At 43.6% G+C, this 16,448-nt stretch overlaps 1 protein-coding gene across 1 annotated transcript; it reads right to left on the bottom strand.

Moving 5' to 3' along the window:
* Positions 1–4,319: 4,319 nt before the first annotated feature.
* Positions 4,320–5,861, bottom strand: LOC135530495 (gastrula zinc finger protein XlCGF57.1-like). The gene has a single exon (XM_064958810.1). It carries the CDS (start codon positions 5,762–5,764, stop codon positions 4,556–4,558), a length of 1,209 nt encoding a protein of 402 aa, XP_064814882.1. The 5' UTR covers positions 5,765–5,861; the 3' UTR covers positions 4,320–4,555.
* Positions 5,862–16,448: the final 10,587 nt, after the last annotated feature.

The following is a 16,448-nucleotide window of genomic DNA, read 5'->3' as shown; positions in this document are numbered from 1 at the left end:
GGTGTCATGAAGAGATAGAACATTTAGAAAACGCTGACGTCATTTTCAGTTTATAACCTGTGGAAAAATGTGTATATACCAGTACGCTCTTGAATTAAACGCTGTTACCTGACTTTTAAGACCGGGGCTCTGTCCATTCTTATAAAATATATATAGGGTCTTACAAACCCTTAAATGCATTGACAGAGTATTTCATTCTGATTGGGAAACAATACAGAGGAATTTAGAATTCCACTAACAATATCCCATATAGACCTTTAGCACTTGGTGGCCTATATTCGTATATATATATCTATATATCCCATATAGACCTTTAGCACTTGGTGGACTATAGCCGTATATATATATCTATATATCCATATAGACCTTTAGCACTTGGTGGCCTATAGCTGTATATATATGTATACATTTCTATATATATCCATATATATCCCATATAGACCTTTAGCAAAAGAGGCTTTATCTTCTTGAAACTCCCCATCCCGGATCCGGGATCGTGACTAAAGCCTCAGGCTCATTAGCATAATGCAACGTTAGCGATTTCTGAAAATCGCAAATAAAATGAAAATAATGCGCCTACTCTCAAGCTTAGCCTTTTCTTAACAACACTGTCATCTCAGATTTTCAAAATATGCTTTTGAACCATAGCAATTCACTAATTTGTGTAAGAGTATGCTAAGCTAGCTTAGCATTTTGAGTAGCATTTAGCACGCAACATTTTCACAAAAACCAGATAACCAAATAAATAAAATCATTTACCTTTGAAGAGCTTCGGATGTTTTCAATGAGGAGACTCTCAGTTACAAAGCAAATGTGCAGTTTTTCAAAAAAATATTATTTGTGTAGGACAAATCGCTCCGTTTTGTTCACGTTTGGCTATGAAAAAAACCTGTATACAGTTATAGCCTGAAGCTCATTAGCATAATGTAACGTTAACGATTTCTGAAAATCGCAAATAAAATGAAAATAATGCGCCTGCTCTCAAGCTTAGCCTTTTCTTAACAACACTGTCATCTCAGATTTTCAAAATATGCTTTTGAACCATAGCAATTGACTCATTTGTGTAAGAGTATGCTAAGCTAGCTTAGCATTTTGAGTAGCATTTAGCACGCAACATTTTCACAAAAACCAGATAACCAAATAAATAAAATCATTTACCTTTGAAGAGCTTCGGATGTTTTCAGTGAGGAGACTCTCAGTTACATACCAAATGCGCAGTTTTTCCTGAAAGCGTCTGTGTGTAGGAGAAATCGCTCCGTTTTGTACATCACATTTGGCTACCGAAACGAACCGAAAATTCAGTCACCTACAACGTCAAACTTTTTCCAAATTAACTCCATAATATCGACCGAAACATGGCAAACGTTGTTTGGAATCAATCCTCAAGGTGTTTTTTCACATATCTCTTCATTGATATATCGTTCGTGGAAGCCTGCATTCTTCTATAAATTCCATGGAAAAATACTTGCAGCTGACTTTTGCGCACCAATTTCGGCGCAGGACACCGGGCGGACACCTGGTAAATGTGGTCTCTTATGGTCAATCTTCCAATGATATGCCTACAAATACGTCACAATGCTGCAGACACCTTGGGGAAACGACAGAAAGGGCAGACTTACTCCTCTCGCATTCACAGCCATATAAGGAGACAATGGAAAACAGAGCCTCAAAAATCCTGCTCATTTCCTGGATGCCGTCTCATCTTGGTTTTGCCTGAAGCTCACGTTCTAGGGCACGCACATAAAATATCTTTGCAGTTCTGGAAACGTCAGAGTGTTTTCTTTCCAAAGCTACCAATTATATGCATAGTCGAGCATCTTTTTGTGACAAAATATCTTGTTTAATAACCTCTTGAAACTCCCCATCCCGGATCCGGGATCGTGACTAAAGCCTCGGGCTCATTAGCATAACGCAACGTTAACGATTTCTGAAAATCGCAAATAAAATTAAAATAATGCGTTTGCTCTCAAGCTTAGCCTTTTCTTAACAACACTGTCATCTCAGATTTTCAAAATATGCTTTTGAACCATAGAAATGGACTAATTTGTGTAAGAGTATGCAAAGCTAGCATAGCATTTTGTGTAGCATGTAGCACGCAACATTTTCACAAAAGCCAGATAACCAAATAAATAAAATCATTTACCTTTGAAGAGCTTCTGATGTTTTCAATGAGGAGACTCTCAGTCACATGCCAAATGCGCAGTGTTTCCTGAAAGCGTCTGTGTGTAGGAGAAATCGTTCCGTTTTCTACATTGCGCCTGGCTACTGAAACGAACCGAAAATGCAGTCACCTACAACGTAAAACTTTTTCCGGATTAACTACATAATATCGACCGAAACATGGCAAACGTTGTTTGGAATCAGTCCTCAAGGTGTTTTTTCACATATCTCTTCATTGACATGCAGTTCGTGGAAGCTTGCTTTCCTCTCTGTATTCCTTGGAAAAATACTGGCAGGTGACTTTTGCGCACCAATTTCGGCGCAGGACACCGGGCGGACACGTGGTAAATGTGGTCTCTTATGGTCAATCTTCCAATGATCTGCCTACAAATACGTCACAATGCTGCAGACACCTTGGGGAAACGACAGAGAGGGTTGATTCATTCCTCTTGCGTTCACAGCCATATAAGGAGATCATGACAAACAGAGCCTCAAAAATCCTTGTCATTTCCTGGATGCCATCTCATCTTGGTTTTGCCTGAAGCTCACGTTAAAGGGCACGCACAGAGAAGATCTTTGTATTTCTGGACACGTCAGAGTGTTTTCTTTCGAACAGTAGCAATTATATGCATAGTCGAGCATCTTTTTGTGACAAAATATCTTGTTTAAAACGGGAACGTTTTTCATCCAAAAATGAAATTGCGCCCCTAGAGTTCCAAGAAGTTAAAACGGGAACGTTTTTCATCCAAAAATGGAATTGCGCCCCTAGAGTTTCAACAGGTTAAATGAGGCAGGTGAACTTGCAACAGCAGCAATTCAACAGTATTTAATGTGAGATCTTCTCTAAACAGATTAAACTCTAGTCATATTACTTCAACAGTATTTAATGTGAGATCTTCTCTAAGCAGGAATATGGCTCTGAACATACAGCAACACCTCCCCCATTGTATACAGCAACACCTCCCCCATTGTATACAGCAACACCTCCCCCATTGTAAACAGCAACACCTCCCCCATTGTAAACAGCAACACCTCCCCCATTGTAAACAGCAACACCTCCCCCATTGTAAACAGCAACACCTCCCCCATTGTAAACAGCAACACCTCTCCCATTGTAAACAGCAACACCTCCCCCATTGTAAACAGCAACACCTCCCTCATTGTATACAGCAACACCTCCCCCATTGTAAACAGCAACACCTCCCCCATTGTAAACAGCAACACCTCCCCCATTGTATACAGCAACACCTCTCCCATTGTAAACAGCAACACCTCCCCCATTGTAAACAGCAACACCTCCCCCATTGTAAACAGCAACACCTCCCCCATTGTAAACAGCAACACCTCCCCCATTGGCATTCCTGTCTTTTCTGTAGATGTTATATCCCTGTATTGCTCCTGCTGTATCAAAGGAAATATCTAAGTGAGTTTCAGAGGTGGCCAGTAAATGAACGTTATCCGGCTACATATATTAATCATTAACAAATTAATATATATATATATATATTCTTAGCACTTTCCTGCTTATCAGAGATAGCCTATCAGGCACTTGTCTGTGTCTGTGTGTGTCTGTGTGTGTGTGTGTGTGCGTGTGTGTCTGTGTGTGTGTCTGTGTGTAAGGTTTAACTGATGCTACTGACACGGACGTTGACAACAAAAACAGTTTATTTTTCATTCATTTAATTCATTAGATAACAATATTATATTGAGACATATAAAGAGAAGCAAGTGATTGATTGATTAGTGCAGATTTTTAATGATTTAAAACAAACATCTCCTACACATCTGCATTTAAGGCAACATCTTATTAATTTGATATATAATTAATAATAATAATAAATATAATTAATTCAGTCAAACAAACAGATCAGATTAACAAATATATAATGAACAGACTAGGTCTATACTGCTCCTACATGGTGTAACAATACATCATGTAGATGTATATAATGAACAGACTAGGTCTATACTGCTCCTACATGGTGTAACAATATATCATGCAGAGGAACACAGAGTGGACAAAACATTAAGAACGCCTTCCTAATAGAATGGTGTGGGCGTATACTGGTCACAAAAAAAATAACACGAGTAGACCGTGGATTGGTCAGCTCATTGTCCTCAAGACCGTTGATTGGCCAGTTCATCCTCCTCAGGGAGATGTTCTATTGGGAAATAGTCATTTTTAAAAAGAGGTTTGATTTTTTTTTTTTCATCTGTAATTTATGCTTTGGCCTCAAATACTAGAATCGGACGAGTCAACAACATTATTTGGATATGAGCTCGGAAAGGATTAACTTTAAAAAGTTAGATTTTCACAGGACAGTTACTTTAAAAGAACGTTATTAACCGGTTACCATACTATTAAAATAATGCTTCTGTTCCAGTACGCTAGAGATCACTTTCTTTCCCGGTTCTGTTTCTTTTCCTCAATAAAAACACATTTTTTGCGGTTTTCTGTTCTGTTTTCTGAACTGGTTCCAACTCCTGGGGTCATTGTTAAGACTGTGTGGGTTCTCTCATGCCTTTTCAGGTTCCCTATCTGGGTAAAACCCTTTCCACACTGGGAACATTGGAAAGGCTTCTCGCCTGTGTGTATTAATTTATGGTCCTTCAGATTCCCTAACCGTGTAAAACCCTTTCCACATTGGGAGCATTGGAAAGGTTTCTCTCCTGTGTGTAATTTTGTATGTTTTTTTAGGTTCCCTAACTTGGTAAAATCTTTTCCACACATAGAGCAATGGTAAGATGTCTCCCCTGTGTGTGTCCTTTCATGCTCCTTCAGGCTCCCTAAACTTTTAAAACTATTTCCACACTGGGAACATTGGAACAGCTTCTCTCCTGTGTGTATTCTCTCATGCTTTTTCAAGTTCCCTAACAGGGTAAAAACCTTTCCACACTGGGAGCATTGGAAAGGCTTCTCTCCTGTGTGAACTATTTTATGTTCTTTCAGGCTCCCTAACTGTGCAAAACTCTTTCCACACTGGGAACATTGGAAAGTTCTCTGTCCTGTGTGAGTTCTCTCATGCCTTTTCAAGTTCCCTAACTGAGTAAAACCACTTCCACACTGGGAGCATTGGAAAGGCTTCTCTCCTGTGTGCATTATTTGATGGTCCTTCAGGTTCCCTAACCGTGTAAAACTCTTTCCACATTGGGTGCATTGGAAAGGCTTCTCTCCTGTGTGTATTCTTTTATGATCCTTCAGGTTTCCTAACCGTGTAAAACTCTTTCCACATTGGGTGCATTGGAAAGGTTTCTCGCCTGTGTGTAATTTTATATGTTTTTTTAGGTTCTTTAACTTGGTAAATTTCTTTTCACACAGAGAGCAATGGTAAGATGTCTCCCCTGTGTGTACGCTTTCATGAGCTTTCAGGCTCCCTAGCCGTGTAAAACTCTTTCCACACTGGGAGCATTGGAAAGGCTTCTCTCCTGTGTGTGTTCGCTCATGCTTTTTCAAGTTCCCTAACAGAATAAAACCCTTTCCACACTGGGAGCATTGGAAAGGCTTCTCTCCTGTGTGAACTATTTTATGTTCCTTCAGGCTCCATAACCGTGTGAAACTCTTTCCACACTGGGAACATTGGAAAGTTCTCTCTCCTGTGTGCATTCTCTCATGCCTTTTCAGGTTCCCTAACTGAGTAAAACCATTTCCACACTGGGAGCATTGGAAAGGCTTCTCTCCTGTGTGTACTCTTTTATGGTCCTTCAGGTTCCCTAACCGTGTAAAACCCTTTCCACACTGGGAGCATTGGAAAGGCTTCTCTCCTGTGTGTAATTTTATGTTTTTTTAGGTTCCCTAAGTTGGTAAAACCTTTTCCACACTGAGAGCAGTGGTAAGGCTTTTCTCCTGTGTGTGTTCTGTCATGCTCTTTCAGCTTCCATAACCACTTAAAACTCTTATTACACTGCGAGCAGGGGTGTCGTCTAGCTGGTTTGGGCGTCTCTGGGTCTGGTTCCTCTGAAGGACTCTTCCTGCTGTCAGAGTGAGAGTCTGGTCTCTCTCCTGCCAAAGACAGAGTATTTGGTTAAACAGAGAGACCTAAATTAAAGCTCCAGATTATAAAACTGTTTACTCCGGACTAGACCGTCTCAACATAAAACTGTTTACTCTGGACTAGATTGTCTCAACATCGTCTCAACTGTACATTTGGATTCTGTTGATTGCCGGTAGTTGATTGCTTGATTCTGTTGATTGCCGGTAGTTGATTGCTTGATTCTGTTGATTGCCGGTAGTTGATTGCTTGATTCTGTTGATTGCCGGTAGTTGATTGCTTGATTCTGTTGATTGCCGGTAGTTGATTGCTTGATTCTGTTGATTGCCGGTAGTTGATTGCTTGATTCTGTTGATTGCCGGTAGTTGATTGCTTGATTCTGTTGATTGCCGGTAGTTGATTGCTTGATTTTTGTTGATTGCCGGTAGTTGATTGATTGATTTTGTTGATTGCCGGTAGTTGATTGCTTGATTCTGTTGATTGCCCGGTAGTTGATTGCTTGATTCTGTTGATTGCCGGTAGTTGATTGCTTGATTCTGTTGATTGCCGAGTAGTTGATTGCTTGATTCTGTTGATTGCCGGTAGTTGATTGCTTGATTTTTGTTGATTGCCGGTAGTTGATTGATTGATTTTGTTGATTGCCGGTAGTTGATTGATTGATTTTGTTGATTGCCGGTAGTTGATTGATTTTGTTGATTGCCGGTAGTTGATTGATTGATTTTGTTGATTGCCGGTAGTTGATTGATTGATTCTGTTGATTGCCGGTAGTTGATTGATTGATTCTGTTGATTGCCGGTAGTTGATTGATTGATTCTGTTGAACTACTTTGTTTCCTTTTCGGTCTCACGTTCCTCCAACCCCTAACCACTCAAGCCGTACCCAGATGGTCATGCACCACCGCAAACTCTCTCTCTCAACCACTTTGACGACAACCACTACTCATCCGCTCAGCCTATTGAGTCCACTGGTCTCATCCACTCAGCCTATTGAGTTTACTGGTCTCATCCACTCAGCCTATTGAGTTTACTGGTCTCATCCACTCAGCCTATTGAGTTTACTGGTCTCATCCACTCAGCCTATTGAGTTTACTGGTCTCATCCACTCAGACTATTGAGTCCACTGGTCTCATCCACTCAGCCTATTGAGTTTACTGGTCTCATCCACTCAGCCTATTGAGTCCACTGGTCTCATCCACTCAGCCTATTGAGTCCACTGGTCTCATCCACTCAGCCTATTGAGTTTACTGGTCTCGTCCACTCAGCCTATTGAGTCCACTGGTCTCATCCACTCAGCCTATTGAGTTTACTGGTCTCATCCACTCAGCCTATTGAGTCCACTGGTCTCATCCACTCAGCCTATTGAGTTTACTGGTCTCATCCACTCAGCCTATTGAGTTTACTGGTCTCATCCACTCAGCCTCTTGAGTCCACTGGTCTCATCCACTCAGCCTATTGAGTTTACTGGTCTCATCCACTCAGACTATTGAGTCCACTGGTCTCATCCACTCAGCCTATTGAGTTTACTGGTCTCATCCACTCAGCCTATTGAGTCCACTGGTTTCATCCACTCAGCCTATTGAGTCCACTGGTCTCATCCACTCAGCCTATTGAGTTTACTGGTCTCGTCCACTGGTCTCATCCACTCAGCCTATTGAGTTTACTGGTCTCATCCACTCAGCCTATTGAGTTTACTGGTCTCATCCACTCAGCCTATTGAGTTTACTGGTCTCATCCACTCAGCCTATTGAGTTTACTGGTCTCATCCACTCAGCCTATTGAGTTTACAGGTCTCATCCACTCAGACTATTGAGTCCACTGGTCTCATCCACTCAGCCTATTGAGTTTACTGGTCTCATCCACTCAGCCTATTGAGTTTACTGGTCTCATCCACTCAGCCTATTGAGTTTACTGGTCTCGTCCACTGGTCTCATCCACTCAGCCTATTGAGTTTACTGGTCTCATCCACTCAGCCTATTGAGTTTACTGGTCTCATCCACTCAGCCTATTGAGTTTACTGGTCTCATCCACTCAGCCTATTGAGTTTACTGGTCTCATCCACTCAGCCTATTGAGTTTACTGGTCTCATCCACTCAGCCTATTGAGTTTACTGGTCTCATCCACTCAGCCTATTGAGTTTACTGGTCTCATCCACTCAGCCTATTGAGTTTACTGGTCTCATCCACTCAGCCTATTGAGTTTACTGGTCTCATCCACTCAGCCTATTGAGTTTACTGGTCTCATCCACTCAGCCTATTGAGTTTACTGGTCTCATCCACTCAGCCTATTGAGTTTACTGGTCTCATCCACTCAGCCTATTGAGTCCACTGGTCTCATCCACTCAGCCTATTGAGTTTACTGGTCTCATCCACTCAGCCTATTGAGTCCACTGGTCTCATCCACTCAGCCTATTGAGTTTACTGGTCTCATCCACTCAGCCTATTGAGTTTACTGGTCTCATCCACTCAGCCTATTGAGTTTACTGGTCTCATCCACTCAGCCTATTGAGTCCACTGGTCTCATCCACTCAGCCTATTGAGTCCACTGGTCTCATCCACTCAGCCTATTGAGTTTACTGGTCTCATCCACTCAGCCTATTGAGTCCACTGGTCTCATCCACTCAGCCTATTGAGTCCACTGGTCTCATCCACTCAGCCTATTGAGTTTACTGGTCTCGTCCACTGGTCTCATCCACTCAGCCTATTGAGTTTACTGGTCTCATCCACTCAGCCTATTGAGTTTACTGGTCTCATCCACTCAGCCTATTGAGTTTACTGGTCTCATCCACTCAGCCTATTGAGTTTACTGGTCTCATCCACTCAGCCTATTGAGTTTACTGGTCTCATCCACTCAGACTATTGAGTCCACTGGTCTCATCCACTCAGCCTATTGAGTTTACTGGTCTCATCCACTCAGCCTATTGAGTTTACTGGTCTCATCCACTCAGCCTATTGAGTTTACTGGTCTCATCCACTCAGCCTATTGAGTTTACTGGTCTCATCCACTCAGCCTATTGAGTTTACTGGTCTCATCCACTCAGCCTATTGAGTTTACTGGTCTCATCCACTCAGCCTATTGAGTTTACTGGTCTCATCCACTCAGCCTATTGAGTCCACTGGTCTCATCCACTCAGCCTATTGAGTTTACTGGTCTCATCCACTCAGCCTATTGAGTCCACTGGTCTCATCCACTCAGCCTATTGAGTTTACTGGTCTCATCCACTCAGCCTATTGAGTTTACTGGTCTCATCCACTCAGCCTCTTGAGTCCACTGGTCTCATCCACTCAGCCTATTGAGTTTACTGGTCTCATCCACTCAGACTATTGAGTCCACTGGTCTCATCCACTCAGCCTATTGAGTTTACTGGTCTCATCCACTCAGCCTATTGAGTCCACTGGTTTCATCCACTCAGCCTATTGAGTCCACTGGTCTCATCCACTCAGCCTATTGAGTTTACTGGTCTCGTCCACTGGTCTCATCCACTCAGCCTATTGAGTTTACTGGTCTCATCCACTCAGCCTATTGAGTTTACTGGTCTCATCCACTCAGCCTATTGAGTTTACTGGTCTCATCCACTCAGCCTATTGAGTTTACTGGTCTCATCCACTCAGCCTATTGAGTTTACAGGTCTCATCCACTCAGACTATTGAGTCCACTGGTCTCATCCACTCAGCCTATTGAGTTTACTGGTCTCATCCACTCAGCCTATTGAGTTTACTGGTCTCATCCACTCAGCCTATTGAGTTTACTGGTCTCATCCACTCAGCCTATTGAGTTTACTGGTCTCATCCACTCAGCCTATTGAGTTTACTGGTCTCATCCACTCAGCCTATTGAGTTTACTGGTCTCATCCACTCAGCCTATTGAGTCCACTGGTCTCATCCACTCAGCCTATTGAGTTTACTGGTCTCATCCACTCAGCCTATTGAGTCCACTGGTCTCATCCACTCAGCCTATTGAGTTTACTGGTCTCATCCACTCAGCCTATTGAGTTTACTGGTCTCATCCACTCAGCCTATTGAGTCCACTGGTCTCATCCACTCAGCCTATTGAGTTTACTGGTCTCATCCACTCAGACTATTGAGTCCACTGGTCTCATCCACTCAGCCTATTGAGTTTACTGGTCTCATCCACTCAGCCTATTGAGTCCACTGGTTTCATCCACTCAGCCTATTGAGTCCACTGGTCTCATCCACTCAGCCTATTGAGTTTACTGGTCTCGTCCACTGGTCTCATCCACTCAGCCTATTGAGTTTACTGGTCTCATCCACTCAGCCTATTGAGTTTACTGGTCTCATCCACTCAGCCTATTGAGTTTACTGGTCTCATCCACTCAGCCTATTGAGTTTACTGGTCTCATCCACTCAGCCTATTGAGTTTACTGGTCTCATCCACTCAGCCTATTGAGTTTACTGGTCTCATCCACTCAGCCTATTGAGTCCACTGGTCTCATCCACTCAGCCTATTGAGTTTACTGGTCTCATCCACTCAGCCTATTGAGTCCACTGGTCTCACTCACACAGAACTACCCTACGCCTTGACCTCTTTCTCCCCTTTCTCTACAGATTAAATCCTACGACTAGTGAGGTCTGGCTGCCCAAAAACCTGCCCGCTTGACCCCATCCCCTCCTCCCTTCTCACTTCCCTCCTCAACTCATCCCTGACCACTGGCCGCATCCCCTCCTCCCTTCCCTCCTCAACTCATCCCTGACCACTGGCCGCGTCCCCTCCTCCCTCCTCCTGACCATCTCTGGAGACCTTCTCCCATTCCTCACTTCCCTCCTCAACTCATACGTGACCACTGGCTGCGTCCCCTCCTCCCTCCTCCTGACCATCTCTGGAGACCTTCTCCCATTCCTCACTTCCCTCCTCAACTCATCCCTGACCACTGGCCGCATCCCCTCCTCCCTCCTCTCCTCCCTCCTCCTGACCATCTCTGGAGACCTTCTCCCATTCCTCACTTCCCTCCTCAACTCATACGTGACCACTGGCTGCGTCCCCTCCTCCCTCCTCTCCTCCCTCCTCCTGACCATCTCTGGAGACCTTCTCCCATTCCTCACTTCCCTCCTCAACTCATCCCTGACCACTGGCAGCGTCCCCTCTGCCTTCAAAATGGCCCTAGTCGCTCCCCCTCCTCAAGAAACCAAAAACTTGAGACATCTGATGTTAAAAAAACTACAGACAGCTATCCCTTCTTTCTTTCCTTTCCAAAGCACTTGAGCGTTCTGTCACTGATCAACTTTTACGTTATCCTCTCTCCGAGAACGATCTTTTTGACTCTAACCAGTCAGACGGCAAGGCGGGTCAATCAACCGAGACTGCTCATCTCTGTGTCCTGGAGACTACCAAAGCAGTTGACTCTCTCTCTCTCTCTTTCTGTTCTCATCCTCCTAGATCTATCTGCTGCTTTCAACACTATGAATCATCAGATCCTCCTCTCCGTCCTCTTAGGGCTGGGCGTCTCAGTCTCTATCAGATCCTCCTCCCCATCCTCTCAGGACTGGGTGTCTCAGGCTCTATCAGATCCTCCTCTCTATTCTCTCAGGACTGGGCGTCTCAGGCTCTGAAACACTCCTGAATCCTACCTGACAGGCCACTCATACCAGGTGACGTTCAGAGGATCTGTGTCTGCACTACGCACTCTCGCTACTGGTGTCCCCCAGGGCTTGGTTCTAGGCCCTTTCTTCTTCGGTCTATACACCAAGTCACTCAGCTCTGTCATATCCTCACATGGTCTCTCCTATCACTGCTATGAGGATGAAACTCAACTACTTTTCTCCTTCCCCCCTTCTGACACCCAGATAAAGACATGTATCTCTGTGTGCCTGAAACTTGGATGTCGGCCACCTCAAACTCAACCTCGAGAAGTCAGAGCTGCTCTTTCTCCATCACGGTTGACACGCTGTCTACATCCCAGAGTGCAAAGAACGTTGGCGTGACCCTTTGACAACACACTGACGTTCTCTGCAAACGTCAAATCAGTGACTCACTCCTGCAGGGTCGTGGTCTACAACATCCGTAGATTACGACCTTACCTCACACAGGAAGTAGCGCAGGTAATAATACTTGCCTACAGAGCAGCAAGAGGAACTGCCCCTCCCTACTTTCAGGCTATGCTCAAACCCTACACCCCAACCGGAGCACTCTGCTCTGCAACCTCAGGTCTCTTGGCCCTCCCACCCTAACGGGAGTGTGGATCCCGCTCTGCCCAGTCCAAGCACTTCTCTGTCATGGCACCCCAATGATGAGACATGCTTCCCCCTGAAGCTAGGACAACAGAGGCCTCGCCCATCTTCCGAAAACATCAGAAACATCTTAAACAGCATCTTAAATAATCCTCCTCCTCACCTCGACCCCCCCTAAAAAAATATTGAAACTGAACTCCTTAACCATCACTTGCACATGATGATCCCTGGGTAATGGCTGTTAGTTCTTCATGATCCCTGGGTAATGGCTGTTAGTTCTTCATGATGATCCCTGGGTAATGGCTGTTAGTTCTTCATGATGATCCCTGGGTAATGGCTGTTAGTTCTTCATGATGATCCCTGGGTAATGGCTGTTAGTTCTTCATGATGATCCCTGGGTAATGGCTGTTAGTTCTTCATGATGATCCCTGGGTAATGGCTGTTAGTTCTTCATGATGATCCCTGGGTAATGGCTGTTAGTTCTTCATGATGATCCCTGGGTAATGGCTGTTAGTTCTTCATGATGATCCCTGGGTAATGGCTGTTAGTTCTTCATGATGATCCCTGGGTAATGGCTGTTAGTTCTTCATGATGATCCCTGGGTAATGGCTGTTAGTTCTTCATGATGATCCCTGGGTAATGGCTGTTAGATCTTCATGAGGATCCCTGGGTAATGGCTGTTAGATCTTCATGAGGATCCCTGGGTAATGGCTGTTAGTTCTTCATGATGATCCCTGGGTAATGGCTGTTAGTTCTTCATGATGATCCCTGGGTAATAGCTGTTAGTTCTTCATGATGATCCCTGGGTAATGGCTGTTAAGAGTTCCATTTGAATTATCCTTAATCTCCACTGTCCCACAGCCCTGCTAGGCAATTCATCAACTGATCTCCACTTCTACCATCAATATCAATTACAACCTGTTTAATATCAATATCAATTCCAACCTGTTCTCCTGCCTTTTTTTATTTTAGAACATTCCAGATCAAAATGATCCTTCCTTGTCTTGATTCTGTCCTCTTCATCATTTGAAATCAGAGTTGACTGTAATACATGATATAATAGATATTTCTGCCACGCCCTGACCTTAGTTATCTTTGTTTTCTTTATTATTTGGTTAGGTCAGGGTATGACAAGGGTGGTTTGTTTAGTTTTTGTATTGTCTAGGGGTTTTGTATGTCTAGGGGTTTTGTATTGTCTATGGGTTTTGTATTGTCTATGGGTTTTGTATGTATATGGGTTTTGTATTGTCTAGGGGTTTTGTATTGTCTAGGGGTTTTGTATGTCTAGTGGTTTTGTATTGTCTAGGGGTTTTGCTAGTCTGGTGATTATATGTCTATGGTTGCCTAGATTGAGAACCAATCAGAGGCAGCTGTTTATCCTTGTCTCTGATTGGGAACAATATTTAGGTAGCCATATTCCTTGGTTATTTTTTGGGTTGTTATTGTCTATGTGTAGTTGCCTGTCAGCACTCGTGTTATATAGCTTCACGTTCGTTTTCTTTCTTTGTTAGTTCGTTTAGTGTTTTTCCTTCATTAAAAGAAGAATGTATGCTTATCACGCTGCGCCTTGGTCTCATCAATATGACAAACGTGACAATTTCAGTCAGATCAGTCTGTCTAACTTACAACAACAACAAACGAAGGGGCTAATAATAACACCATTGATATTCAATCATATTTAAAATATATATAATGAATTTGCTGTCATGTGATGTCGAGTATAGAGACTGAGCAAAGCACTACAGAGAGGTATTAAGCAAAGTTTTAAAATGTTGTTTAAAAATTAAATTAAGCATTTGAACCATTAACGTTAGCTTTTTCCAATTCCTACATATCCAAGTGTAGAATGTAAAATCACACTGGTGTTAATCAGATCAATGTCCCTGTTTTATAAGATAGTACTCACTGTATTTACTGGTGTTAATCAGATCAATGTCCCTGTTTTATAAAGATAGTACTCACTGTATTTACTGGTGTTAATCAGTTCTCCAGTCTTCTCTTCTTCGTCCTCCTCCAATGTGACAGTAATCTCCTCCTCCTCTTTCTCCTTCACTCCAAAAACGTCTTCCTCTTCTTTCACTGTAACAGTCATGTCTCCTTCCTCCTTCATTCCAAAAACTGCATCCTCCTCTTTCTCTTCCTCCTCTTCTTCTTTCAAGGTAGCCAACATCCTCCTCTTTACTCTGAAAACGTCTTCCTCTTCTTTCACTGTAACCTCTTCCTCTTTTATTGTAACATCCTCACCCTCTACTTGTAATTACTGTGACAGCCTTCTCTTCTTTCTCGAGTGTCTTTCTCCGTCTGGGCAGACCCCCTCTTCTTTAATAGGAGGAGAGTTAACTTCGTGACCTCCTGTCATGGGGTGTTAGCTTGGTACCTTACTAGCATCAGCGACTAGCTTAGTCTTATTGCTAACTTAGCCAGCTAGCTAGATGTCTAACAACGTCAATATGAAATTAAACGGGGTAACAGCTAGACGACATAAATGTGTTTAAAACACATATAAACGCCAGAAAGCCGTTCGCACTACCCTCTGAAAGCTTCTAAAGAGCTCCAATATTTCGGCTCTAGTGGCTAGTAAGCTACCGAGGTGGCTGAACTGTTCATGTTGATGACGCGTTCCGTCCACTATATTATACGTCACACTCTGGCAGCGTCGCCTGAACATAAAAGACGCACATCGCCATCTGCTGATTGGAGTGGTCAACGCAGTTGAGATAAAAAAAAAAAAAAAATCATACAAAACGTGGTTCATTTAATTTAATTCATTAATATATTATTGTATTGAGACGTACAAAGGAAAGCATGTGATGATTGATTGGTGATCATTTAAAATTAGTGGTGAGTGATGATGGAGGAAAACAAACCTAACTGCATGCATAGTCCCTGGTATATCACCAGACTGTTCAAACCTAACTGCATCCCCAGGTCCTGGTATATCACCAGACTGCATACAAACCTAACTGCATGCATAGTCCCTGGTATATCACCAGACTGCATACAAACCTAACTGCATCTCCAGGCCCTGGTATATCACCAGACTGCATACAAACCTAACTGCATCTCCAGGCCCTGGTAAATCACCAGACTGTTCAAACCTAACTGCATCTCCAGGTCCTGGTATATCACCAGACTGCATACAAACCTAACTGCATCCCCAGGCCCTGGTATATCACCAGACTGCATACAAACCTAACTGCATCTCCAGGTCCTGGTATATCACTAGACTGTTCAAACCTAACTGCATCCCCAGGTCCTGGTATATCACCAGACTGTTCAAACCTAACTGCATCCCCAGGTCCTGGTATATCACCAGACTGCATACAAACCTAACTGCATCTCCAGGCCCTGGTATATCACCAGACTGTTCAAACCTAACTGCATCCCCAGGCCCTGGTATATCACCAGACTGTTCAAACCTAACTGCATCTCCAGGTCCTGGTATATCACCAGACTGTTCAAACCTAACTGCATCTCCAGTCCCTGGTATATCACCAGACTGTTCAAACCTAACTGCATCTCCAGGCCCTGGTATATCACCAGACTGTTCAAACCTAACTGCATCCCCAGGCCCTGGTATATCACCAGACTGCATACAAACCTAACTGCATCTCCAGGCCCTGGTATATCACCAGACTGTTCAAACCTAACTGCATCTCCAGGCCCTGGTATATCACCAGACTGTTCAAACCTAACTGCATGCATAGTCCCTGGTATATCACCAGACTGCATACAAACCTAACTGCATCTCCAGTCCCTGGTATATCACCAGACTGTTCAAACCTATCTGCATCCCCAGGTCCTGGTATATCACCAGACTGTTCAAACCTAACTGCATCCCCAGGTCCTGGTATATCACCAGACTGTTCAAACCTAACTGCATCTCCAGTCCCTGGTATATCACCAGACTGTTCAAACCTAACTGCATCCCCAGGTCCTGGTATATCACCAGACTGTTCAAACCTAACTGCATCTCCAGGCCCTGGTATATCAACAGACTGCATACAAACCTAACTGCATCTCCAGGCCCTGGTATATCACCAGACTGCATACAAACCTAACTGCATCTCCAGGCCCTGGTATATCACCAGACTGTTCAAACCTAACTGCATCCCCAG

Source organism: Oncorhynchus masou, chromosome 5 (genome assembly GCF_036934945.1).
Source record: "Oncorhynchus masou masou isolate Uvic2021 chromosome 5, UVic_Omas_1.1, whole genome shotgun sequence".
Lineage (NCBI taxonomy): Eukaryota > Metazoa > Chordata > Actinopteri > Salmoniformes > Salmonidae > Oncorhynchus > Oncorhynchus masou.
The sequence above is the reverse complement of the archived record's forward strand: the minus strand, read 5'-3'. Positions and strand labels throughout refer to the sequence as shown.

Coding starts and splice junctions, on each gene's coding strand:
- LOC135530495 (XM_064958810.1), bottom strand. CDS start 5,764: ATGCACACAGGAGAGAGAACTTTCCAATGTTCCCAGTGTGGAAAGAGT.